This window comes from Polypterus senegalus, chromosome 4 (genome assembly GCF_016835505.1).
Source record: "Polypterus senegalus isolate Bchr_013 chromosome 4, ASM1683550v1, whole genome shotgun sequence".
Lineage (NCBI taxonomy): Eukaryota > Metazoa > Chordata > Cladistia > Polypteriformes > Polypteridae > Polypterus > Polypterus senegalus.
Window position 1 is genome coordinate 87,128,744 of NC_053157.1, and position 27,364 is coordinate 87,156,107.

The window sequence follows — 27,364 nt, forward strand, 5'->3', positions numbered from 1 at the left end:
TGTAAAACATTAACAGTGTTAAAGAAATAACTATAATATAAATATATATATATATATATATATATATATTTAAAACAGATGCTATATACATTTTAATGCAAAATGTATTAAAATAACATTCCATAAAACAAATTTTAACAAAAAAAAATTAGGGTTGCTGACACAGTCCTTCACTTACAGTACTCAATTTCACTGTAGCCAGATTCTAATCACATTTAATCATTGTTTCACACTAACATTGGTACTTTTATGCTTGAGAATTGTGATTTTAATGTACTTTTTATTTATTTTTTTACATTTTTCATTGTGATCAATAAACTAATGATGTCACTGGGAAATGTCATTTCCCTGTCTCAGCTTTGTTTGCACTTTACTATTTGAATTAGACACATCAATATTTAAATACATATTGTATGGTTTAGATCAAGAAATAAATATGACAGAGAGGTTTGCTTTGTCTGTTTGTCAGCAATACTGCTTAGATTGTGAGTTTTGTTTGCTGTTTAGAATTCAACAGACATGGTTGGATGACGCAAAAATTAGCATTCTGTCTTACAGTTTCAGAATGCTGGATTCAAATACACCTGTTTCAGTGTTGAATTTGTACATTTTCTCCTGACTACATTGTTTTCCTCTGGGGACTCTGTTTTACTTTCACCTCTACTTCATGAGTCAGCTCATCAGTAAATTGAAGCCCAGGTCATCAGATTCCCTGACCACCAATTCTTTTAGGCCCCTACACTCTTTTTTATTTGTAAATGTTAAAGTCTTATTTTAATTGTATACAATGTGTAAAATGAATGTTCTCTTCATTCACTTGTACTAATTCATGTCTAATGTAAAAGCATGCTTTGCTGAGCAAAACAGAAAAATATTTGTCCAAAGGACTCAAAGTCTAAGCATTCCACACATGAGTCTGTCTTACAATGTTTTCCCTTAGCTTACATCTGAACGCCATAACAAAAGGGGCCAAGAAATCAAGTTGCACAAAGGGCGTTGAAGGGGCTCAAGGATTGTGTATAATAAACCTGTTGACTGTTGCATTTCATAATGATATTAAATCACGCATTCTAGAGGTATAAAAACTTACTCCACCCAACAGACGGGGTTCAGAAGAGCCCTGATGCTGTCATGTATAATTGAATGTCTGCTTTTCTGAAACTCTTCTCACTGTGACTCTGCAAAATAAAGCTGCTTTATAACCACACCTGCTGTCTTGTCTGAAGTCTTCATCTAGTTTTTTGGCGCCCAATGTGGGGCAGGAGACGGGCAGACGACTACTCGAGCAGGATCGTCCAGAGGACCGTGGTGGAGCCGATTCCGGCCGGATCGGGTCCAGCTTCGGTAAAAGTTAGGAGTGGCCTGCCTTGGGCGTTTCCTGCGTGGGGAGTGCCTGACCTCCTCCTAGCCGATACGAGGCACAACTTGACGGGCATTTCCCGGCAGGTGAACGGAGTCACGGTGAGTAGATCAAGGGATTCCTGTTAGTTTGACTGGTGTGCCGGACTTAATACGAATATTAGAAAGAAAAAGAATAGAAAGCATATGCAAAAATAAAGAATAAGAGAGCATACTGTATCAGACCCATAGGAGGATTCTAGGGACTCACGGAAAGTGGCTTTTGGGACCCTACGGAATACGGCACAGTGTGAATGTTAGCTAGTCACCCTTGTGAAGTGGAATAGAAAGGGGCGAGTGGCACGCTCCTATAATAATTAGAGGAATGGGGGTGAAAGGGCGTATTTAGAGAATGTGTGTCTAAATAAACAGGAGGTCGAGTTTTTCATCCGCTGTCTAGTCATACTCTTGTTTCAACGGGTTGCAAAGGTGACGGAGACAATACCCTGGCAGACTGACGCATACAAACCGTCTGATAAAGGGATCAGGGTAACAACCTCCATATCCCGGACTCCACGGGGCATATTGATGTAGGATTCTGCTGATGCGAATAAACGGACACAAAGTCACCTGAAGCTGTAATCCGAAAATAGGAGCGGACGGCGGGTGGAACGGGGTTTATCGAGGGCTGAGTCACTTTCTGCTGAGATCTTGCTGCTCACTATGGGAAAAACAAATAGCAAGCCAGTCAAACAGTTCCCCTATGGTCCTAAAAACCTAATGTTAGAAGGATTATTTTCGGGGGATCACCAGGCTCCTAGTGCACTGTCGGGATCGAAAGGCGGGTCCCCAAGAAAGCTCATTAAAAAAAAGACAGGATTAGATTTTAAAAAGGCATGTAGAAAGTGGAATAAGCACAGTGGGGGTAGATGGCCAGTGGAAGGAACCGGAGATATGAGTGAGATACAGGAAATTAGAAAAATACTGTGCAGGGGTTGTTGTAATGGAGGTCCTTATCGGATGGATATGTATGACAGATGGGAATTGGTTATTAAAGACCGTACGTTGGAAGAAGCACAGAAACGGAATGAGCTTTTAGCTGCCGAAGTTAAGACTAGAAAGGAAAAGGAAGAGCTGCTTATAGCTTTACAGAAAGTGCAGGCTGATACGGGACCCCAGTCTGAAGGAAGGAGGAAGAGGAGTGATAAAAAAGACCCTTTATATCCCATGGTCTCTTCCCCAACACTTTATCCACAACCCCTTCCACCGCCACATTCACTCCTTGCCCCAGTGGCTCTTGTGGTTACCGATGCCCCACCTACTGATGATTTCTTTGATGAGCAATATCAGTGCGAATCCTCCTCACTTACGGCTCCGGATGATGAGACTGACGGCCACTTGTTAGAGGCTATGGGAGGCTCTTCTCTCACACAAAAAGCTCTCCATTTCACAACGTACTAGAAGCAAGACCCTCCGAGATAAGTCCCCTGAAAACTTTACCCCGTTTAAGTCCCCAAAACCTTTAGCACCCACATTTTCTTGCCCTTTAATTGAGGTCCCTAAACCCCGACACGATCCCACACTACCCCTAGGAAATGATAACCCCACTACTGTAATGATACATCATAACTGAGATATTCAAGAGCTGAAAGACGTAGTGTCCGAATTGCCTGATCCTAAGGTAATCGGTGGGTTGAAGTTTGTGGAACAGATGCAGCAACTAGACGACACGTGAAAACTGCAATAGCTGCAAGAGCACTGACTGGTCCCTTATTTCAGCTGCCAAACAAAAGAAAGATGAGACGGTAGATGAATGGGCACACCGCATTCAGGACTTGATGACAAACCATTCTGGTTTAGACAGCCCAGACGACCATGCCAAGGCAGCAGTTCCTCCTTTTGTGTCAGGACTCAGAAGTGATATCCAGAATAAGGGACGCACGTCCTGTATTGGATGGGAAAGTGCCACTTTTGATGAAGTTAAAAGACACGCAGAACATGCTGAACGACAGACTACGCAAAAAGAGTCAGATACTCAGACCAAGTTAATCGCAGCACAAATGAATTATTATGCAGGTGGAGCCGCCTCAGGCAGGGGCCAAGGATGTGGAGGACGAGGATTTTTCCGAGGACAGGGGCGAGGCCAGGGGAGAGGTCGCGGATTTTTGCTTCCTAATCCGAATTCTTCGTCTGCTCAGCCGCTTCTCCCATCAGATCAAGCACCTACATCTTATGCCTGTTACGGGTGCGGTGAGACAGGACACTTCTGCCGCAATTGCCCACATAAGCTTCCTCCCCACCTCCCTTACTTGAACCTGAGGATATTCCTTGGTCCTAGGAATTTGCAGGGACCCCAGCCACTCTCTTCAGTTGCCTTTGCTCACTTGCCATGTGGACACAGATCCTTTGTTGACTTTGCTGGTGAATGGCACTGAAACTGCTTTCCTCGTTGACACTGGAACTACTCGTTCCACCCTTTTGCTGACGGAGGTCCCTGCCTCGAAAGATACAGTGACTGTGCTTACTGCTTCTGGACAACCACATGTTTTGCTGGTGCCTAAACCTTTTCGGGTTCAGCTTCATTCCAGTTGTTCCACTTTGATGCAACGGTTTTGGTTAAATCAGCTCTGCCCTGTTAATCTGTTAGGAAGGGATCTGATAACTAAGCTCTCCCTCTCTATTTCACTAACCAAACGAGGGTTTTACTGTTCTATTCCTAAACTCCCGTGCCAAACCTCCCCCCACACTAAGCCCTCTTTTGCAGCCTGGACCCTGAACATCTCCTCACACACCATTCTCCTTAAAGCCCTACACTCTTTTCCTTCATGTCTTTTTTCCCCACTTGCAAGTCCCCAACACCCTCCACTGTACTACCCAGTACTTCCCTTCTGAAGTGGACACTCCTTGGTTAGAATCTTTTCTCTCTTCAGGTACTAGCCCAGAGACCCTCCATATCCCTTGCATTTTTTTCTCATCCACCAAAGCCGCTCCGTCAGTTCACCTCACATATTCACAAAGCGTTTTCTATTTAGGAGGTTTGGTTCCCCATGTTTCCTTAGCCAAATCTAGCACCGTTCGCTGGGTCGAAATTGGGGAATGGGTGGAACAATGTATCAATAGGACGGACTGGCTGCACGTTGCTCCGGGTATCTTTGATACCTCAGATCATTTGATAACTAAAGTTGTGCTTCAAAATTATTTTTTAGTATATCGTGCATTGTGCCGTCCTTCCCTTTCTGCTTTTTCATTGCAAACCACCTCTCCCTCTTGGCTTTCCTCACTTCCCGATGCACTTTGGTCCCAGGGGAAAAATGATTATGGAAGGATACCACACTGTGAGCCACTGGTGATTTACCCAAAATCCTCCTTCTGCCCGCATCGCGCCCAGTATCCTCTGTCTCCAGAGGCAGAGGCTGGCATCTCCGGCGTACATTCCGATCTCGTGAAACATGGAGCAATCATTCAAATTAAATACTCTCCAGTTTTTCCTAGGGCACCTATTGTTCCTAATCCTTCCACTATTCTTTCTACGATACCCCCATCCGCCCGTTATTTCTCTGTTATTGACTTTGCTAACGCTTACTTCTCTATTTCTGTGCACCCAGACTCTCAATTCTGGTTTGCCTTTACTTTCCAAAACCGCCGTTGGACATGGACCGTTATGCCTCAGGGATATACTGAAACCCCTTGTGTATATGGACAAGCTCTTGCTCAAAATTTAGAAGGCTTTTGGCCAGATAAACACAGTGTATTGATACAGTATGTGGATGATATAATGATGTGTAGTACTACTGAAGAAGATTGTGCACATGATACTCAGAAATTGTTATTATTTTTAGCAGAAAATGGCCATAAAGTTTCTAAAACAAAACTGCAGTTAGTTCAAACAACTGTGAAATATTTAGGTCATGACATTTCTTGTGGAACAAGAGCTCTCTCTAGCGACCGTATAAACACCATTCAAAATCTTCCTAGACCTGTTACAAAACAACAGGTTATGTCTGTATTGGGCATTTTAGGTTACTGCCAGCAATGGATTTTGAAGTTCACTGAAAGAGCACAGCCGTTGTAAAATTTGGCAAATACCCCTGGCATCCCTCTTTGTGGTCGGGTGGAATGGAATGATCAAGCTGAGAAGGCTCTGTTCGACTTAAAAAGTGCACTACTGTTCTGCGCCAGCGTTAGAAACTCCCTGACTATTCTCGTCCATTCACTCTATTCATGGACGAAAAGAGGGGATATATGAATGCAGTTCTTACACAACTCCATGGAGAAAAACAAATAGCCTATTTTTCGAAAAAATTGGATCCAGTGGCTGCGGGTCTTCCAACCTGTCTCAGAGCTGTAGTAGCCACAACAGAGGCCATGCTAGCCAGTACAGATACAGTGCTCATGAGCCCCCTAGTGGTAAAAGTACCTCACATCGTACACTCCATTTTAGTACAGGCTAAAACCTCACATTTCACTACTGCTAGGGCAATACACTATCAAAATGTACTCTGTACGTTGTCAAACGTTACCATAGAAAGGTGCTCCACCTTAAATCCAGCTACTCTTCTTCCAACTGAAGAGGAAGGGGAGCCCCACAACTGTCATGACGAAATAACTAAGTTTATAAAACCTAGACCAGACCTACAGGAAACACCCTTAGGAACAGGAGAGATAATTTTTGTGGATGGATGTTCTTTACAATTGGAAAATGGAACACCTTCAACCAGCTATGCAGTCGTCAAAGGTGACCACCTGCCGGAAGCAAACCGAATTTCTTCAAGTTTAAGCGCGCAGGCAGCTGAGTTGATAGCTGTCACTCGAGCTTGTTAGTTGTTAGAGGGAAAAATTGTAACTATCTATACTGATTCTAGATATGCTTTTTTAGTCTGCCATGATCATGGGGCATTATGGAAACTCAGGGATTCAAGACCAGTACTGGCAAGTCCATTCAGCATCAAAAACTAATAGAATCCCTCTTAGAGGCCATAACGAAACCATCAAAGCTAGCGATCGTTAAATGTCAAGCTCACACAGGAAAACAGGATCCTGTCAGCAAAGGAAATGAATTAGCTGATCATTTTGCTAAACGGGCTGCGTATAATAACACACCAATCTCTTTATTCCAACAGAGAAATGACCAGGACACTGATAATCAAATTATTTCTTTACAGTGTGCAGCCACGGACACAGAGAAGAGAAAATGGTCCAAAGAAGGGTTCCTCTCTGATGGAGTTTGGACCCATAAGCAAACTAACAAACCTTTCCTTCCTAAAGCTTCTTTTCCAGGTATGGCAAAAATTGCACATGGCCTGGATCACGCTGGAAAGGATGCCATGGTTCAAGATGTTGAAAAACATTGGGAAGCTGTAGGTTTCTCTACATATGCAGAGCAGTTCTGCAGGTGCTGTGCATTATGTCAAAAGTTTAATGTAGGAAAGGGCACCCAGGTAAGTCCCACTGTTACACCTAACCCAATGGGTCTATTCGAACACCTTCAAATGGACTTCACTGAATTAACACCATCAAAGGGGTACCGATACTGTTTAGTAATTGTTAATGTGTTCTCCCGATGGGTGGAAGCTTTCCCTTCCAAACATGCAGATGCTAAAACTGTGGCAAAAGCTTTGATAAAGGAAATCATTCCTAGATAGGGCATACCGCAGAAATTCCAAACTGATAATGGCACACACTTTGTAAATTCCGTTATAAATGAATTAACCACCTGGCTCCAGATAAATGTGCATCCTTATTGCAAATGATGGAAGTATTGTGGAATGATGCAATGGTACCTTGCAATCTAACTTGGCTAAAATCTGTGAGCAAACAAATTTAACTTGGCCTGATGCTCTACCCCTAGCCTTGATGGGATTAAGGGTAAGAACACATCATCAGTTAGGGCTGTCGCCATTCGAAATTCTGACCAGACAGCCCATAGCAGTCGGCATGGTCATAGGTAATGTTACACTGCATACTGTGGACAATGATCTTCTTTCCAGTCTTACAGGTCTCCGAGCTTCTCTGAAGGAAGTCCACAAGCAGGTGAATCAAGCCTGGAGAACTAGTCCTCCATCAAAGGACTCCCTGATTCCATTAGGAACCTGGATTCTGGTTAGAGATACTCGAAGGAAACATTGGCATCACCCTCAGTGGAGAGGACCGTTCCAAGTTCTGCTGTCAACAAAATACGCTATTAGAGTTGAGGGACTGCCTGCTTGGATTCACGTCTCACATTGCAAAAGATGGCACCCTTGATTGTGGTATCCTTGTTTGCTGCCATATCCTGAAGTTGCACAAACTGGGTTAACTGGAGAATTTACTTTTGCCTGGTGTTTCCTTATGGACATGTGAACGAGTGTGCCCTGTGATAGGATGGCATCCAGTTCAAGGGTTCCAGTGCTCACAATTTGATGGGTGCCAGATGACCATGACCCTGAACTGAAGCGGGTTAGAAAATGGATGGACTGATAAATGTATGAAAGATGCTATATAAAGCACAGCCTGAAAGAAAGCTGGATTTTTGTTCTTTCTACAGACTATTTTCTAGAACATAATAGTAAAAAATTGTATGCACTTTCAGCTATAAGAACAGCAATATTTGGACATTTTAGGGTGTTATGTCGCCGGGGACTTCTTGTGTTTTTTTTTCTGTTTGCAGGTTTCTGGTGGCTCATTTGGCTTAGCTGTAGCCACTGTTGTGGGTCCTGAATTATAACACACCTCCACTTAACCTGGTTAAATGATTTAAGTCAGTTTTCATCTCTCTTACAGTTGCTTTTATCGTTCTCCTGCTTGTAGCTTGCTATATTGTTCCCTTGATAAGATACATTGTATCCAAGTATTTTTCTGCCTCTATGGCAAAGGCTTAATTTTTACATGAAGAAAAAATGCTTCAGATCAGCACAGCCACCCCACACTCCTCCGCCCACTCCACTCCATCCCCCTCTCCTACCCTTTCCCACTCAACTCTCCCCTGATCAAATATTTTTTGTTTGCTCAAAAGGGGGGAATGTGGAAAATGAATGTTCTCATCATTCCCTTGTACTAATTCATGTCTGATGAAAAAGCATGCTTTGCTGAGCAAAACAGAAAAATATTTGTCCAGAGGACTCAAGGTCTAAGCATTCCACACATGTGTCTGCCTTATCACGTTTTCCCTTAGCTTACATCTGAACGCTATAACAAAAGGGGCCAAGAAATCAAGTTGCACAAGGGGCGTTGAAGGGGCTCAAGGATTGTGTATAATAAACTTGTTGACTGTTGCATTTCATAATGATATTAAATCACGCATTCTTGGGGTATAAAAACTTGCCCCACCCAACAGACGGGGTTCAGAAGAGCCCTGATGCTGTCATGTATAATTGATTGTCTGCTTTTCTGAAACTCTTCTCACTGTGACTCTGCAAAATAAAGCTGCTTTATAACCACACCTGCTGTCTTGTCTGAAGTTTACGTCCACAACAATTAAGTAAAAGTTTTAATAAATATTTGTAAGTAAGCATTGTCCTTTTATTATTGACAAACCTTTGTGCAACACACTTGTTAAAAATTCTTGAATGGCACTTTTATTCAAAGGATAATGCTCATATTTTTATATGAAATGTAATTCAAGAATAAAATGATAAAACTGCAGAAATCTAAAATTCACTTTAACCCACATGTGGTCATTGATCCAAATTTTTCATTAACCATACCTATTAGTCTGGTAATGTCTGTATATTATTCTTAACAAACTGCCAAAATTCTCCATTATAATTATGTAGCTTTTCTGTCATAAATGTACATTTTTGTATAAATAATGGATATGTATATAAGAAAGAAATGTGTCTACTCACAGAACTTTAAGTGATAAGAATTATGTAAAACAGTAATATATTGATCACAGTCCAGGACAAAATAGAAACAAGTATTTGGCCATGCAGGAGGAAGCTCAATACAGAAAGCACATCTAAATATCCTCACCCGATGAGGCAGCAAATTAGACCAAGACATTATTCTTGCATCTGAGCTTCTTGAAGGTGATACTGTAAAATCATCCACTGCAGTTTGGGATGGAGGCATGAGTAACATTTTATCATTGGAGTTATCCACATTTATCATATGTGAATCCTCATCTGCAACCAAAGACAGAAAACAGACATAGTTAATGTCTTTATTTGATTACTCTTCATGTATGGCATTGACACTTTATTGTTATGAGTAAAATTTATACATTTGTGAAATCTGAAGTAATGCATTGAGTTGAATATCTGAACTAATGCTAATTACTAGCACGGTAAGTGAAATCAGACTAAGGCAACAGTCATGTCATCTGTAAGAACTAGCATATTACTTTAAACAAACGGCTTAAGATTCATTGTATTAATAAGTATAATGAAAGCAAAACCATTCTTTCTGCAGAAATTTGAAATTAACATTAAGCAAATGTGTAATTTATGTAGGCAGTTTATATAATGATAATTAGATATTTAATAGTGAAAACTAAACAGAAATGCACCTGCTTTGGAAAATTGATAATTACAGAGAAAGCAGACAAAATGCAAAGCATCTGTTACATCATGTTGTGATGTATTCATTTGGTATAAAGTGAAGAAATTATATATGGGTTTATTTGCAAATATAAAATTTGAATCTATTCTCTACTAGTAGCATAGAAGTCTCATAAATTATTATCACTACAATTGTAGAAAATTAAAAAATAAAACCATTTTATTTGTAAATATTGCACTTGTGTTTGTTCACAACAGATATAATATATACATATAGTTTATCATTTGCTTCAGTGTTAAGTGTTCATCTTATCTTGGATGGATGGATTAAAGCATGAAGCTTACTCCAACAGATACTCTTACAGTATTCATTACATTGTCTTTAAATTTCGCTGACAACAATACCTTTTAAATCTTCAATTTGAGATCATCACTTGTATTACATGTTTAGCTACTATAGTAGACCATTACATCCAAATTGGAATGTGTTTTTAATATCAGTAGTGACAGCAACCACAAATTGTTCACAAAAAAAATTAAGAAAAAGAAAAAAAACCTTTTGTCGTTTTGCATGCACATCACCTATGATTTCCATTTTAATCTTAGGTTAATTTGTGAGGAGTGAAGTATATAATAAGTGTAAAACTCATATTAGCCTTGCTCCCTGTTCCTACCGGTTATAGATACTTATCAACAAATTCCAATAAACATATTGCTGGTTGTCTTTAAAACAATAAGGAAAAACATTACAACCACATTTATATTGTTTTAATGTATGTTAAAAGTGGATGTGTATGAGTAAACGTCACACAATATGTGATGTAGGCAACTACTGGATTATTCCTTTAACATGAAAAAATACATGATAAGGATAATTATGCAGTTTATTATACAGGTAAAAAGCAGATTCTCATCTTAATAGTCTGCCATATTAAATTGAGGTGAATTTTAGATTATTTGCATGATCACTCTTTAAAGAAATAAACTACTGTGGAATTTAAACTAACATTCAAAAAGTTTTGAATCATCCAAAAATGTTCATGTTTTTGAGAGAAATTGATACATTTTTATCAAGTGGTAACTTTCTCAATTTAAGTAAGGAAAAAACAGAAATCTTAGTAGTTGGCAAAAATGGAAGTAATGAGGGTATTAGAAATAAGTATGATCCCTTAGCATTAAAAGTGAAGGTAAAACTAAAAAATGTAAGTGTAATCATAACTGACCTAAACTTTAAATTGCACATATATTAGACATATATAAATGAAAGACCTGTGTGTTTGTGTGTGTGTGAAGCAGTCCACTCTGCTCATGCTCAACCATAGCCACTAGATGATGCATGCATGCAGTTTTAAATTTTTTCGCCACTTGCATTCTTCTCAGTTCTCACTATGAAAGATGTGAGTGTGTGCGTTTGTGTGTGTGTGTGTGTGTGTGTGTGGAGCATTCCACTCTGCTCACACTCAACCACAGCCACGGGAGTTGCTGTGAATTCTATAGAAGCTGATACAAGTTTGACTTGCATTTGGTGAGATGGTGTGTGCATGCACTTTTGACTTTCTTTGGTGCTTGCATGTATGCCCCTTTTCATTCAACCCAAGCAGACAAAATCAGCTTTGTGGTACATGCATGTTGAATGTTCACACAATAAGCAGTCATACGTTTGCCTTACCATAAGTTTGTTCCAGCCTGTTCCACTCAATTTGTGCCGCAGCTGAACATGACTACACATCCGTCTCAGACAAGGTATGACCTGTCCTAGACCACTTAGCTAATGCCTCTGCAAGCTCACCAATATAGTAAAACTGCTGTGGAGGCTACAGGTTGTTTTTTGTCCTGAAGACCACACGCAGCTAGTTAACCATATTACTAGGACTACATTTTTTTCACATAAGGAACATTGGAAATGTATAACAATACGACAAGATGCTGTGAAATTAATTTGTTTTTTTTTTTATTTTTAGCTGAATAGATTACTGTAATGCACTCCTAACAGCACTATCTAAGAAAGACATCAATCAGTTACAATTAGTTCAGAATGCAGCAGCAAGAGTCTTAACCAGAAAAAGAAAATCGGAGTATATTTCTCCAGTTTTGGCAATACTGTATTACATTGGTTACCCATGTCTTTTAAAATTAACTTTAAAATGCTGATAACAGCATATAAAGCTTTAAATAATCTGGCTACTTTCTACATTTTACAATGCCTGATCCTCTACATGTCAAGTTATATATAACCCTGGATCTTTTAATAGTGATCTGGTTATTTTTCCAAGAGCTAAGCATAAGCATAATGTTCCATTAAACTGATTTTTAAATATAGCCAAGGCACTACTTTTGTTCAAACACTGCCATGGTGAAAAGAAAAGGCTTAAAGGGGCAAAGGGGATGGTGGATTTCTGAAGTGATTTCAAATGTTTGCCTCTTTTAACTTTTTTGGTTTATTTGCCAGTTTGAAGCTCTGCCTCTAAAGTCAGCATCCTGGAATCATCTTTTCACTGTTGCAGATGACACTGGTATTTGGCATGTTCAGTTTTGCATCTGGACCATCTGCTTCTTTTTCTGTCCTAGTTAGATCCAGTTTGCCCTTTTCTCAGAAGACACAGGACATCTTTGATTGAAATCTTCAATTCCTTGGCAATCTGTTCCACGGAATAACCTTCATTTCATCAAGCAGTAACAGACTATTGAGTTTCTTCAGAAAGCTGTTTTTTCTGGCCATTTTTGAATCCAGAATATAATGGCAGTACTTTCCAATCAAAAGAAAGACATTTACTGGTGTTAATTGATCTAACAATTACAAAGTTTTCTCTAAAATTACAAAGTTTTCTCTAATTAAGGATTAGCTAAGAGACCTCGCATTTAGGACACTTGAGTACTGACTGCTAAAAATAAGGCATTGCAGTCATATGTGAATAATGAATTATAAATCAGTCATTGAAAGTAGTTGTAGCCATTTACAACTTTACTGTCCCATCTATAAGTTTAAATCAATTTAATGGTACTTTAATGAAAATGTATCAATTTCTACTAAAAACATGAACATTTCAGGATGATTTCAAGCTTTGGAGATTAATGTACAGTATATGGCTTATGTCAGTCACTGTGCTAACAGGGTCTTGCATTTAATTTTTATTATAATTAGGTGGAGTACAGGGTCAGTGAAATCTGCAATTACTGCAGTGACAATATTTTTTCCTTCTTTGTAATATGTTTTAGATATACAGTACTTTAGTTATGCATTCTAATTTATTGATAACTAGCTGAAATACCCAGTGTTGCCTGAGAGAAAAATAAAGTTTTTTTTTTAATTGTTTGAGAAAAATGTAATTTAAAAAAAAAACACAACTTCAAAAATAAAAATAAATTAACAAACAATGAAGACTCACTAATGTGCTTGTTTTGCAGTCTTGTATATATGTTATCATCCAACGCAAAAGGGGCGCGGTGGTGCTCAAACATATAGAATGCTGGCAGCTGTGTTGAGTGTCAGCTGGATGTTAACAAGCATACAAGACTGCAAGATCACCCCCTGCCTACCCAGAAGTGGATGGGTTAGGGTTGATTTCACCCTACATTATTTTTAGTCGACCAATGAGAAACATGTGTACCAAGTTTCATGAAAATCGCTCCAGCTGTTTGGAGGTGATGCTGGAACATCATACATACATACACACATACATTGACTTTTACATACAGGGATCCCTCGCTATATCGCGCTTCGACTTTCGCAGCTTCACTCCATTGCGGATTTTAAATGTAAGCATATCTAAATATATATCACAGATTTTTCGCTGGTTCGCGGATTTCTGCGGACAATGGGTCTTTCAATTTATGTTACATGCTTCCTCAGTTTGTTTGCCCAGTTGATTTCATACAAGGGACGCTATTGGCGGATGGCTGAGAAGCTACCCAATCAGAGCACGTATTACATATTAAATAAAACTCCTCAATGATATATGATATGCTTCCCGCGCACTGCTCCGCACACTTAAAAGCTCTAACAGCCCATATTGATTTTTCATTGTTTGCTTTTCTCTGTCTCTCACTCTCTCTGAGAAATACAGGCAGCTACTTATCCATCATGCAATACCATCAGGGAGGCGTATGATTGGCCCCATTATCTGCTCCTGACGGAGGGGGTGTGAGCAGAGGGGCTGTTTGCACAGTGGCTGTTTGCTTAGAAGATACGGACATGCCTGTAAAAAAATTCTGAAAGGCTACCTTCACATTGATCCCTTCATTGCGCTGCTTTATCGCGGTGCTTGCATACTTAAAAGCACAACAGCTCTATTGATTTTTGATTGTTTACTTTACTCTCACTATCTGACATTCTCTGCTCCTGATGGCGCACCTTGAAGAGGAAGATATGTTTGCATTCTTTTAATTGTAAGAAAGAACTGTCATCTCTGTCTTGTCATGGAGCACAATTTAAACTTTTGACTAAAGGGTGTTATTTCATGTCTAGAGGGCTCTAATAATGGTTAAAAACGTATTTAGAAGGTCGTAAACAGGTTTTCAAAGCTCTAACTGCGAAAATATTAGCTTTATAAATAAAGAATCCTACTTCTTGGAAATTCATTTATCTGTCTGGAGTGGATCAACCGTTATAAACAAGGGTTTACTGTAAAACTGTGCGGAGAATATTTATAAACAGTGTGGGAGAGTTTCTAAGAGCTTAAAATGTATAAAAATAACCATACAAACATATGGTTTCTACTTCACGGATTTTCACCTATCGTAGGGGGTTCTGGAACGTAACCCCCGCGATCGAGGAGGAATTACTGTATATAGATTTCTGCAATTTCAAATTATAACTTACAAGTAGCATCTCTCTAAAGTCCTGCCCTTTTTATACTAAGGGAAATTTGAAAGCTTTTTTTATTATTCCGTTGGCTAAAAATATTTAACATACATAGGAATAAAGGCTTCTCATTGTGTTTTGAGGACATAACAGTACATAAAGGTCTTCCAAATGTATTAAATTAAACATTTGAAGCTAGATATTAAAAGAGCTCAAATCTGTGTCAAGTCATTAACATCCAATAGGGGTCCCCGTGGACTATGATGTTTGCTGATGACATTGTGATCTGTAGCAAAAGTGAGCAGGTTGAGGAGACCCTGGAGAGGTGAAGATATGCTCTAGAGAGGAGAGGAATGAAGGTCAGTAGGAACAAGAGGGAATACATGTGTGTCAATGAGAGGAAGGTCAGTGGAATGGTGGGGATGCAGGGAGTAGAGTTGGCGAAGGTGGATGAGTTTAAATACTTGTGATCAACAGTACAGAGTAATGGGAATTGTGGAAGAGAGGCGAAAAAGAGAGTGCAGGCAGGGTGGAATGGGTGGAGAAGAGTGTCAGGAGTAATTTGTGACAGACGGGTATTGGCAAGAGTGAAAGGAAAGGTCTACAGGACGGTAGTGAGACCAGCTATGTTATATTGGCTGGAGACAGTGGCACCGACCAGAAAGCAGGAGACAGAGCTGGAGGTGGCAGAGTTAAAGATGCTAAGATTTGATTTGGGCATGATGAGGATGAACAGGATTAGAAATGAGTACATTAGAGGGTCAGCTCAAGTTGGATGGTTGGGAGACAAAGTCAGAGAGGCGAGATTGGATTGGTTTGGACATGTGCAGAGGAGAGATGCTGAGTATATTGGGAGAAGGATGCTAAGGATAGAGCTGCCAGGGAAGAGGAAAAGAGGAAGGCCTAAGTGAGAGAGGACATGCAGGTGATGGGTGTAACAGAACAAGATGACGAGTACAGAAAGATATGGAAGAAGATGATCTAACGGGAGCAGCCGAAAGAAGAAGAAGAGAAGAAGTCTTTTTTTCGGCAGACGAAATTTGTTCTCCTTCTTCAGACCAAACATACTGTATCTCCTTCAAAGATAATTAATAGCTTAACCAACATGTTGAACTTACCTTCAACCAAATTACAGTAAATACTCACCTGTGATACTCACGGTATCAATATAGCAATTCACCATAGATATCTTCAGTGTATCTTCAGTCTTAAACTGCCTTATAGAATTATGGCTTGGATACTATTTATTCTCTAATTTATAAGGTTCACCTGATTACATTATCCACTTAAGATTGATTAAATACTTAAAGGCTGTTTAGGACATTTTTACAAATTAATACAATATCATAAACTGACCCATACTTAAACATTCTGTGACTACTTTTTCTGTTAAAATCTAGTTTCATATGTTTAATTTAATATATCTGGATGACAATCTTGTACTGTTTTGACTGCAACATGCAATGAGAACCCTGGTGACTCAATATGACTCAATATTGTGAATTTCCCATTGGGATTAATAAAGTATCTATTTATCTACTGGAAGCCGTGTATAGCTTGATTTCATTGACTCTTGAAAGATGTGTTTCAAATTACATGTTTTAAGTATTATCTGCTCTTATTTATTAAAAAAATAGACAAGCCATGTCAGCTTGCCTTCATATTTACTCATGAGTTCAAATATTGTGAAAAGACAAGGATGTGCTTTCTTTGCTTGGTATGTTGGAATTACAACCAGAATGTGACAACACCCTAGTAAACAAATAACTAAAGAAACTGATAAACCTTTGGTCTCTGCAATGATTCTTTGTCTCACAAAGGTCTTTTAAATGGTTATAAGAATACATGTCCCTTTGAAACCAATAAAAAATGCTTCTCAAACACAACTCCAGTTACTAGTTTTAGTCATTGATCTTTAATGGAACATATTATTTTGTCCCTTTGAGCCAATGATGCATACACCTAATTCTTCTGAACCTACTCAGCGAATGATGCAAGATTCCGCACCAGCTGAAAAAAAGATTTATTCAGGTGGAAAAAAGGTTACTTTCTGTACCCATTTGACAATGCAGAGAAAATCATAATTAGTGGGAGGAACAATATATAGTAAGTGGTTTAGATGCAGAGGAAGAGCATAGCATACTCCATAAACAAGCACTCTAAGACACTCTTGAAGCCTCATTATTAAAATATATACCTGGCAAGTCGCTTTCCCAGTGTTTCCTTATGAGTTCTTCTAGAATCTCAACTGTTTCCCTCCATACATCATCAAAGACCTCAGCAGTTACGGCATCTTTGATACAAGCATGTGGTGAAACAGGCGGAACTCCACACTTATTCCTCTTAGGGATTCTTCTGAGTTCATGCACCTCATCCTCGCTATCAAAGAAAAAAAAGAGGAAGATAACTAAATAAGATGAAGAATGGGACTATATCAATGGAATATAATGAATCATGGCAAAGATATTGTAGATAAGAGGGCTAGCTACTTCACTTCCTTATACATTTATTTAGTACTAACTGAAGTCTTTTCAGTTAGGTTTCATTTTATGTTTTAACATTAAGTATCATCACTGTTTTAGAATTTTTACATTTTATTGTCTAGAAGTAAAAAAAAATTCATACAAGTCAAAAGTTGTCCATTCTAAGTGTTCATGATGCAGTTAATGCTAGGAATGATCCAAACACAGACCATTTCACATTTATTTTCATGATAATGCTACTTAAAATTACACACATGTGATCTATGTGGAAATGGAAATGGAAATTTGATGTTGTTTTCCTTGCTTGTTCAATTTGGATTAATAGGGAAAATGTCTAGAAAGTGATGTATAAAGATTGAATGATTAATAAAACATAACTGTGATACTCACAAGAAAAAATAACTCATTTAGCATATTTCAAATTAATTTTCTTATAAAATCATTAACTGATAAACTATCAGGATTTGTGGATAATATTCTTTGTACTTTGCATATACTGGACTCAGTGGGGATAATAAAAATAATACTATACACTATTAATATTATTATCCAACCCACTATATCCTAACTACAGGGTCACGGGGGTCTGCTGGAGCCAATCCCAGCCAACACAGGGCACAAGGCAGGAAACAAACCCTGGGCAGGGTGCCAGCCCACCGCAGGGAGCACACACACCCACTAGGGACAATTCAGAATCGCCAATGCACCCCACCTGCATGTCTTTGGACTGTGGCAGGAAACCAGAGCACCTGGAGGAAACCCACACAGACACGGGGAGAACATGCAAACTCCACACAGGGAGGACCCGGGAAGCAAACCCGGGTCTCCTAACTGCGAGGCAGCAGCACTAACATTGCACCACCATGCCGCCCATTAATAGTATTAATAGTATTTATTAATTAGTTAGTATTATTTAGTAATTAGTATTAGTATTTATAGTATTAACTATTAATTTAGAGTATTAATTATTATAGTATTAATATAATTATATTGTATAGTATAGTATTAATATTATTATACAGTATTAATACAAAAGTATTGTATAAGGACTTTCATGCATAATTTAATTAAAGTATGGAATCTTAAATGGAAATACATTGATTAGCAAAAAAACTCAATGATGTCAGTGTGGAAGAAATAAGAAGATAATTCTAAATGAATTTAAAAAGAAAACTAACAATATTGACCCACTTCTACTAAATACTGTATAATTCACATACATGTTTTTAAAACTCAGATGATCACATGCACTAAATCTGTGTACATTACTGTATATCATTTCATGCTAGTTAGAATAAAAGACATGTCTATCTGGAATTAAATGTTCTTACCAAACTCATATAATGAAGTAAAAGAAATGTGCAGAGCTATTTGGGCATAGCATTATCAAAAAGAACAAATCATAAAATGGTACAAGGAAATATCAAAGGTTAAAAGAACATGAACTGCATTACACAGAAAGGAATAAAACATTCCACAACTGTCAGTTTAGAAGAGACCATTCTCTGAATATCAGTGCACTAGCACAGAAAAATGCCCATTTAGTAAAACTGGCACAATGTTGCAATAGCAAGTCCATTTGTTTCAATCACGTTGTGCCTTTAGGGACCTCTTTTCACCAGCTATGCTGGACCTTATGATCCTCTTTCTTTGTGCGACTTAGTACCTTTGTTCATTGGACATTCTAGTTCTTACATCCATCTTTCTTTCTACTTCTTGTTGCCTTTGTTCATCAGATATTCCAGCCCTCTTGTGGATACTGGTCAACATTACGCTCAGGAACAGAGACTGGACATTTTGCCATTTTTTATATATATATAGATATGTGAAAGCTACACTATTTAAGAAAGCTACTAAAACACCTATGCAACTTTAATATAGCTCTATATTTGTAAAACAACTTGGAATTGTGGTCATTACATCATTACTGAAATGCACTATACTGTATAAGGCTATTTATTTGTCTTTAATCAGTAATCTCTGTAATCCAGGAAAACTAGTTAGTTATAGTTTATGTTTAACTAAAAGATTCAAAAAGAATAAAAGAAAACAATAACTGTCATAACAATTAAACAGAATAATTAATAAAATATAAAAGCAACAAATCATTTTCAACTACAAAGAAGCTAGCTAGAGTTTGGCTGTTTTTATGTAATAAGAACTCTTATTAACTTATTAACTTTTTAAGATGAGTTATGAAAGAGAATGAGCACAAACACCTTCTCAAAATCAATTTATTTATTTTCTCAACCTGCTTTATTCAAGACAGACATTGAGGCAGTTAGGTTCTAAACGGATGATGTCCTTGATAAGTCAAAATATAGCATTGAATTCTGTAAAATGATTAAAAATCATTAATCAGTAAAAATATTCAAATAACTTACATCTCTTTACAATCAAAAGCAAAATATTCCTCAATTTTTCCATCTGATTCAAAAATCTCTTCTTCCAAGAAAGAATAAACTGATGTGTCTGATGAAAATAAGCTTTTGGGAGAGATCAGTGCACTGTGGACAGGAGATAAAGATGGTTCCAGTCTTTGGCCAGAGAGAAACATTCTAATAGAATGATAAAAAAGAAAAATATTTATAACATTACATCAAAATCTTTTTTTTTACCTTGAAAAATGCAGGCAAAAATAAGCTGTTAGTTTTAAAACAGTATAATTGCTGCAAATTCTAGAGCTGCCATTGTCAGGGTAGAAAGCAGTGCTGATTTTTTTTTTCTTTCAATAGTAACTTGCACAATCATGACACTTTAAAAAAGTAACCTGAAGAAATTATAGCTCATTGAATCTAAAAGAATTGACATGGAACAGCATTTTACTTGTATCATATTACTACTGAATACCTACCTGACCCATCTGGCCCACAGCATGTTTTACATAACTCTTTTTGCTACTATAGCCATACAATGAGTTCACTGTGATAGCAAAAGAGTCATTTAATACAGTAAAACTTCCTAAAAAATAATACTGTTTTATTAGCTGAGCATTAAGTTGTTCCTTATGGTATTAGGTTACTATACTTCAAAGGATCCAATTACAAATGAAATGTGTCTTAATTAAATATATATTTGACCAGAATACTGCTGCTTTAAACCATACCATGCTATTTTTGCGAAGGAGCCTGTTGAAGTTTTACTTCAGTTTTGGTTGAGAGAAGTGAGAGAATTTTAAAATGTTTCAGGTGGGTAACAAGGATCTTCAAAATGCTCCAGCAATAGCAGTAAATGTCTGCTTTCTCATTTGAACTGCTGCTTCTATGTCTTTGCTTCTCTAGATTGAGTCTTTAACCTGGAGAATTGCCTCCAGAAAGAATCAAGACAATCTTCCCTTTCATGGAGGTAGTAAGATGCCACAATAGATGTTGTGAAATCAGTGAAGAAACTATGTCTTGTGGAAGGAATTATTGAATTTTAAATATATGTCAAAGCAATAACTATTACAGGATACAAGTTTATACTGTACTTGCCCCAGTCAAATTAGTAAGGAAATGTGCTTCTGTGGAAAAATGTAATTCTTTATCTAGAAACACCTACATTCAGACTCTCAGTAGGACAAAACCTGTTATTTCTCTCGGGAGCTTCTTTGAAGGCTGCTTACATGTAAACTCAGGCATAAGAAAACTTTATGTACAGTGTTGCCCAGAATTTTTGGAAACGTGTTTAGATTACTTGTGATATATAACAATACTGTCCTTATATATGTTGCTTATAGTTAAATAGTAATAATTTCTTTTAAATTCAATTATGCTTTATCTGTTCCTTCTGTAATAATTCTGATGTCATTAGAGAGCTGATGTGTTTGAATATAGTACAGTTGAGGAGTTAATGTTGGTCAACCAGTGTCCCTAAATTAATGTACTGCTGAAAACTGCATTATATTAATCATTAGATTTGAAGGACTGGTACATCTTTGGGCCTTGTCTGGAATCGGGCTACTTCTAGTGGTACCTCCAATCATATGCTGATCACAACCTCAGCTTTTAGATTGTGTTTTCTGTGCAAATTGCAAATCTGAACAAAATCCTTATAAGCCTTTCTTTTAGACTGTAAAAGAACTTGGTAAATACTATACATTTTAAAAATACAAAATAAATAGTGAAATGGACAAGTTAAAAAGTAAGGGGCAAAGCAAAAACAGTTTTAAACCAGCACGGACCAAACCAGGATATCAAACCACACAAACGTTGAAACCCAAAATGTCAAATCTAAGAAAAAAAAAAGTCAAAAGATTCCTAGCTGCCTAACAATTCTTAAGAAATTAAATCTAAACACAAAATCACAAAAATGGTGTTATTATTGTGTCCTGTTATTATTTTATGTTAGTTTTCTAGACAGTCTTTTGTTTATATAGTTAATATTTTTTGAGTGATGAATTAATTTCTGACATTACTTTTTTGTTTTTGATTCATTTACTTATATTTAAAATATTTTTATGTCTTTTCCTCATTTTTGCTTATTATGAATGCTAACCTTTTGTGGCGCACTTACTTTTACATTGGTGTAGAAATTGGACTGGAAGTGTGTAGTGAGTGATATTACCTGTGTGATGGGATAAAAGGTCAGCACTACATTTCCTTGTCATCCAAGATTGAATCATTATTATCAGATTTAGAATATATATTTGGAATTATAACTTCTTGATAATTAATTATTTGTAAGGAAATATCAACTACGAATTTAGGATTGTGCTTCTGATTTGACAAAAGATCTTTTCTGATCTTAAGATAACCAACTTAGCCTAGAATTCAGACAAATAATTCATCTTCTGATCTTTAGTAAAACATCCTCTAATTTGTTCAAGCAGAACAAATATAAATCTAAACTAATAAACAAAAATCAGTAACACCAGCTGCAAAATTAGGTGGCTCTATCTTCTTAGGCTCCACATACAGGAGGCAGGGCACAGATCAAAGAAAATGAGTACATATAACCATAACATAATTGGACATTGACCAAGTCCTCAGCTACATTACAGAGGCCATCAACAAGGAGATAAGGGACAGTCAGAAAACCGATCCTCAAGTGAAGAGGATTGCCTTTGTCAAGACAGTACAGCAGCTGAAACAGAGAAGCATGTACTGCCAAGCTCCCCGTTTTTCTTGGCACAGGACTGGTTAATGATGAAATTTCCAGCTTGCACTATTAAGATTTCACTTTGGCCCAAGACCATTCTGACCTCAGAAGAAATGAGACAGTTCATCACACTGGAAGTAAGTGTTCTGTGGGAAGAGTGGATGGAAGAGGCTCAGAAATGGAAGAGTGAAAAACACATGAAGTTGGTGGATGGCTGCCGCAGGCAGGGATTTAGTTTAAAGTGTATGCCCTTTGAGGTGGGCTTCAGGAGCTTTGCAGGACAATCCCTCAGTTTGCCATATGGAGCCCTGGGTTTATCCTTTGTCTGAACAGGAAGAGAGCCATCAGGTCCAACCTAAGGCAGGTGAGTCTAGCTAAAAAAGGGTGAACAGTGCGGGAAAAAAACATGACACTTGGATACATGCTTAGGTATGAATAAACTTGACTGGGTTGCCTAGATAAGGGTGTATGATGATCAAAAGACATCATTGATTATACAGTATGTCCAAGTTTGTGCATCATAGGAAATAAACAGCACCATATTAAAAAAAGAAAAAAAAAACTAAAAGGATTAATAAACAAAGAAAATACTTGAGCCTTGGAATGAACCCTAGCTGAACCATGACAGTTTTACAGTATATAAATGATGCAGTTACATCATATACAACACTTCTGGGAACTGCATGGTAGCAACCATGGCACCATTATCAAGAAAAAATGCCATGCCAGCTCCTGTGATTCAAAATGATGAGTAAAAATGGCAACAAAAATGTAAACAAAATAATGTTAAAATTGAATAATGTAGGCAAATACCAAAGTGAGTATAACAGCTATGAAAACAATTTGGTAGATCTGTTTGTATTCTAAAAATCAGTATTTTAATCTAATTATGCCTAATGAACTTACTCTTTTATATCAGAAACATTATCAAGGCATCTTTGAGAGGATGTCTCTTCAGATGTGTTTCTTCTGTGAAAGTGCTGAAAACCATCATCTTTTGGTAGCATTAGCTGGGTACCCAAAATCCTGTGCAAAATAGAAACAACAGATGCAAAGTGCAAATACATTTCTTCTTTTCTACTATTTGACAAACAAATAATATAACATTGAAGGCTGCAAATATTTCACCAACAATTATATTATGGTATAACTAAAGTCAGATTTGCCATTAGAACCCACTGCAGCAGCTTGCTAGATCATCTCCGCTCACTGAAAATGTTTCACAATTCAAATGTCAATACCCATAGGATGGGGATGGAGTGAGCATGAGTTATTTTTTTCACAGTTTCCTTTACATTGGCATTAAGATCAGACATACAATGGAAGGGGTAACTTTAATGATGTTTTGAATGCACAGCATATATTAATACTGTACTGCACTTTTTAACATACTTTTGGAGTTTGTCATAACTCTCCAAAACTATTCAATATTTATACAAACAATTTTCTTTTGTACATTTTCAGAATAATTTTAATGGCAATCAATGCAGCTTGAAAGTGGGTTGTTGTAGTAATACTGCTCTCCAAACTGTCATGGAAGTGAACCAGCCAACTAATGATACCTCCTTAATATCCATCCAAGTTTGCCTAGACATGTTTGTGCACTTCTGCACAGTGAACCACTAAATTCTTCTGACTGCTGCAGGGAATTATGCCATTGCTAGGTCATCCTTGTCCATGCTTATTTTCCACCCCAAATGCTTTTCCTTTAATAATAAATCTTTTCACCGACATTATTTTTTCATCTGTGAATCTTCTCATAAATACACTACTGGCCAAAAGTTTTAGAACACCCCATATTTTTCCAGTTTTTCTTGAAACCTAAGCAGTTAAAGGTTTAGGTTATGAAAAACTGAAACATGATGTAATTCACAGAGTTATGCAAAAAGGCTTTTTTGAGGGAATAAGTAATGGGTTAACCACCTACAACATCTCTGCAGCAATGGATGTCATTTAAGCCTTGAATGTTCAGGCAAACAATTCCTATAGATGTCCCAACTTTTGTTAATGACTTATAAACTCCCTGACTGAATAAAAGCAGTGTTATAACAAACTGTGTTGCTATACCCTCTGAAGCATTATTTAGAAAATATTGCACTATTTATTGCTATTATAATGTTGAGAGAAAGGCAATTAGCATAGTAAGAAAGGCGGACCATTATAATCCTTAATAGTGTTTTGTCATGTAAGTGTTCACGAAAGGTATTTTAACCTCTATGGTTCTTGTTTTATTGGTGAACAAGTTAACACTAGAAATACCTTAATTATTAGCCTTGATTTATATGCACACCCTGCCGCACTTACTTATTTGATATTTTCATACCTCAAAAGAGGCAGAGGGTCAATTGTTACTTCTCCTGAAAAGACTGCACTTCACAATACCTTAGCAAATGCCAAGAGGCAGTTCAAGAGCTGCACACCTGCTGGCTACATAAATAAAATGTGGGGTTCAGCCTCTCGTGGGGAGGGGTTGGGGGGATTAGGGAGGGGGAGAAAGAGAGCTATCTCTAATCTATTATTTTAATCCTTATAATTATAATTACCAACGTAACAATCGACTGCATGGAAATAACCCCTGGGAAAATTTGAAATTAAGGTCAAAGCTGTCTCATTTTTGGTTAAGACTACAAAATGACATCAAAAATTCAGAATCAATGTCTCCAAGACGGGACAGTTAACTTTGTGAGCTGGAATGTTAAAGGCCTGTAAGTATTCTCTTACCTAACAAGTCTAAACGCTAAAATAGTATTTTTACAGGAGACCCACTTATTAAGCAAGGATCAGTTCCAGCTGCAAAAAGACTGGACTGGCCAAATGTTCCATTTCAGCTTTACAAAAAACAACTACAGGTGTGGGAATTGTTATATATAAAACAGTCTCATTTGTAGTATCAGATTTTGTATCTGATCCTGAAGGGAGATACATGATTGTTATGGGTAATTTATTTAATTGTAAAGTGATTTTGATAAATTTTTATGCACCCAATGTGAATGATAGGGAATTCATCCAAAATGTATTTGCATCCATTCCCAATGTGAACACTCCTAAAATTATAATGGCTGGGGATTTTAATTGTGTTTTATATCCAAACCTAGATAGGTCTCCTGTCACAGGGGCGATGACATCTAACACTGCAAAGATAATTACATAGTTTGTAACTGACCACAACTTATCAGACCCCTGGAGATTTCTAAACCCAAATTCAAGAAAATATTCCTTCTACTCACCAGTGCATCACTGCTACTCAAGAATTGATTATTTTTTTGTAGATAACAATTTCTTGCCTATGATTAAATCTCACAAGTATGACGCTATTATTATTTCCGACAATGCCCCTCTGATCTTGGAGATAAAATCATTATGCCCCACATACTCATCTCGCAAATGGCATCTTAACCCACTTTTATTAGCAGACAAGAACTTTACAGACTTTATATCAAAATAAATCAGTTTTTTTTCTAGAGACAAATATATCCTCAGAGATCTCTGCAGGAATACTCTGGGAAACCCTGAAGACCTTCTTAAGAGGACAGATTATCTCATATCTTTCCCACAGAAATAAATTGGAAACCAAGCAGGTACCAAAGCTAAACAGCAAAATTACAAACAACAGCATGGCTGAGGTTAGCTACCTTTACTTTAGTACCTTAGCAGAGCCCAGAGGCTTGGGACCTCATCATTAACAGAACAAGCACAGCTTACATCTAAAAAACCATGCTAGACATACTTCAACACAGCTAAGGGATTCTTCTGCCAGGGTACCTTTATCTTTCAGTTTTCTTTTTTGCTACTATTGAAAGAGCTAAACAAATAACAAATCACTCAAAGAAGCATACAGGAGCAAATTATTTCAATGCACAAGGCAAGTTTCAGTGAAATAGTATTCAAACCTTAATGTAATAATTACTTACAATTATTTGCAGAAAAAGCAGGCATTAAAAACTAGAAGTCAAATGTAGAAGACAGCATGCAACCTGAAGGATTCAAATGAATGTCCATAAAAGCAAGCTTTGATTCAGTATAACCAGGAGAGAAATATGTCCATGTAATTTAAAGAATCTATTCTTCATATTCAACAAAGGTGTTCCTGAAAAGTATGCCCCTTCATTAAGCAGCCTTTCTTCTACTCTTCTTTGTTTGGGTGCAATTTAGATGGTGCCGCACATTTACTCCTCAGGCAGCATGATAGTTTGGAGCAGCTTCAGAATACATAGACTTTCCTCTCTTTCCCTCTATCCTACAAATGCTGCATTCTCATTTCTTATATTAGAAGCTGCATTGCATCTCTCCATTTTAAAAAGCTTCATAGTGTCTGCCTTTTTCAACAGCTGTACAGTATCTGCCTCACTTAACAGCTATATTTTTTATTTATTTATTTTTTAGTAAGTAACATTAGTAAAAACTCAGATGACTTGGTTTTGCTCCTTTGTCAATCTTGTCATTTTAAGCTATTTCTGAAACAACAAAGTCCCCAAAAGCCCCAATTTTACATATAATTTCAAGTATATACACAATGGTTAATTTATTTTAGCTTAAACATAAACATTCTAACGGATAATAACACTACTTCATAATTTTTGTTTTTATTATTTACCTATTTTCCCAGAATTCCTAGCATTTGCATGTCTATTTATACTACAGATATATATATTGTGATTCCAGCCAAGTTGTTTAGCTGAAGGTTCAGGAGAAGAAAAGATCTAACTGTCCCCTTTCCTAAAGTAGCCTCAAACTTGGGCCACAATATCTTCCTCTAAAACTCTTACTTCTAAACCATTTTAAGCCCATCAGATACATGTCTGCAACTCCCATCCATCCTTCAACTGCAGAGTGTCATTAACTGCCTGTCATCTCTAATCCAAACCTGCACAAAATCACGACTAGTAGTAGTTTTTCTCTCATGAGCTCTATAATATAGTTAAAGTCTTGTTCACACAGATCATTAACTTAAAATATCCATCCATCCATCCATTATCCAAACCGCTATATCCTAACTACAGGGTCACGGGGGTCTGCTGGAGCCAATCCCAGCCAACCCAGAGCGCAAGGCAGGAAACAAACCCCGGGGCAGGGCGCCAGCCTACCGCAGAACTTAAAATATACAACTTATTAAAAAAATAACTAAACTGTTACAAATTTTATTTAATTAACTGAAAAAAACTAGATTTAATTCTCATTATAAAATG

At 37.4% G+C, this 27,364-nt stretch overlaps 1 protein-coding gene across 2 annotated transcripts in view; it reads right to left on the minus strand.

Annotated features, from left to right (window-relative positions):
* fam149a (family with sequence similarity 149 member A) overlaps nucleotides 1-27,364 on the minus strand; it is a 107,268-nt gene that overhangs the window by 26,324 nt on the left and 53,580 nt on the right. For both annotated transcript variants that reach the window (XM_039750966.1, XM_039750967.1), the window contains exons 5-8: nucleotides 23,085-23,204; nucleotides 19,484-19,657; nucleotides 16,814-16,995; nucleotides 9,289-9,440 (exon numbers count right to left, since the gene is read on the minus strand). In XM_039750966.1, the coding sequence (XP_039606900.1) occupies nucleotides 9,289-9,440; nucleotides 16,814-16,995; nucleotides 19,484-19,657; nucleotides 23,085-23,204 (628 nt within the window). The remainder of the gene's footprint in view (nucleotides 1-9,288; nucleotides 9,441-16,813; nucleotides 16,996-19,483; nucleotides 19,658-23,084; nucleotides 23,205-27,364) is intronic.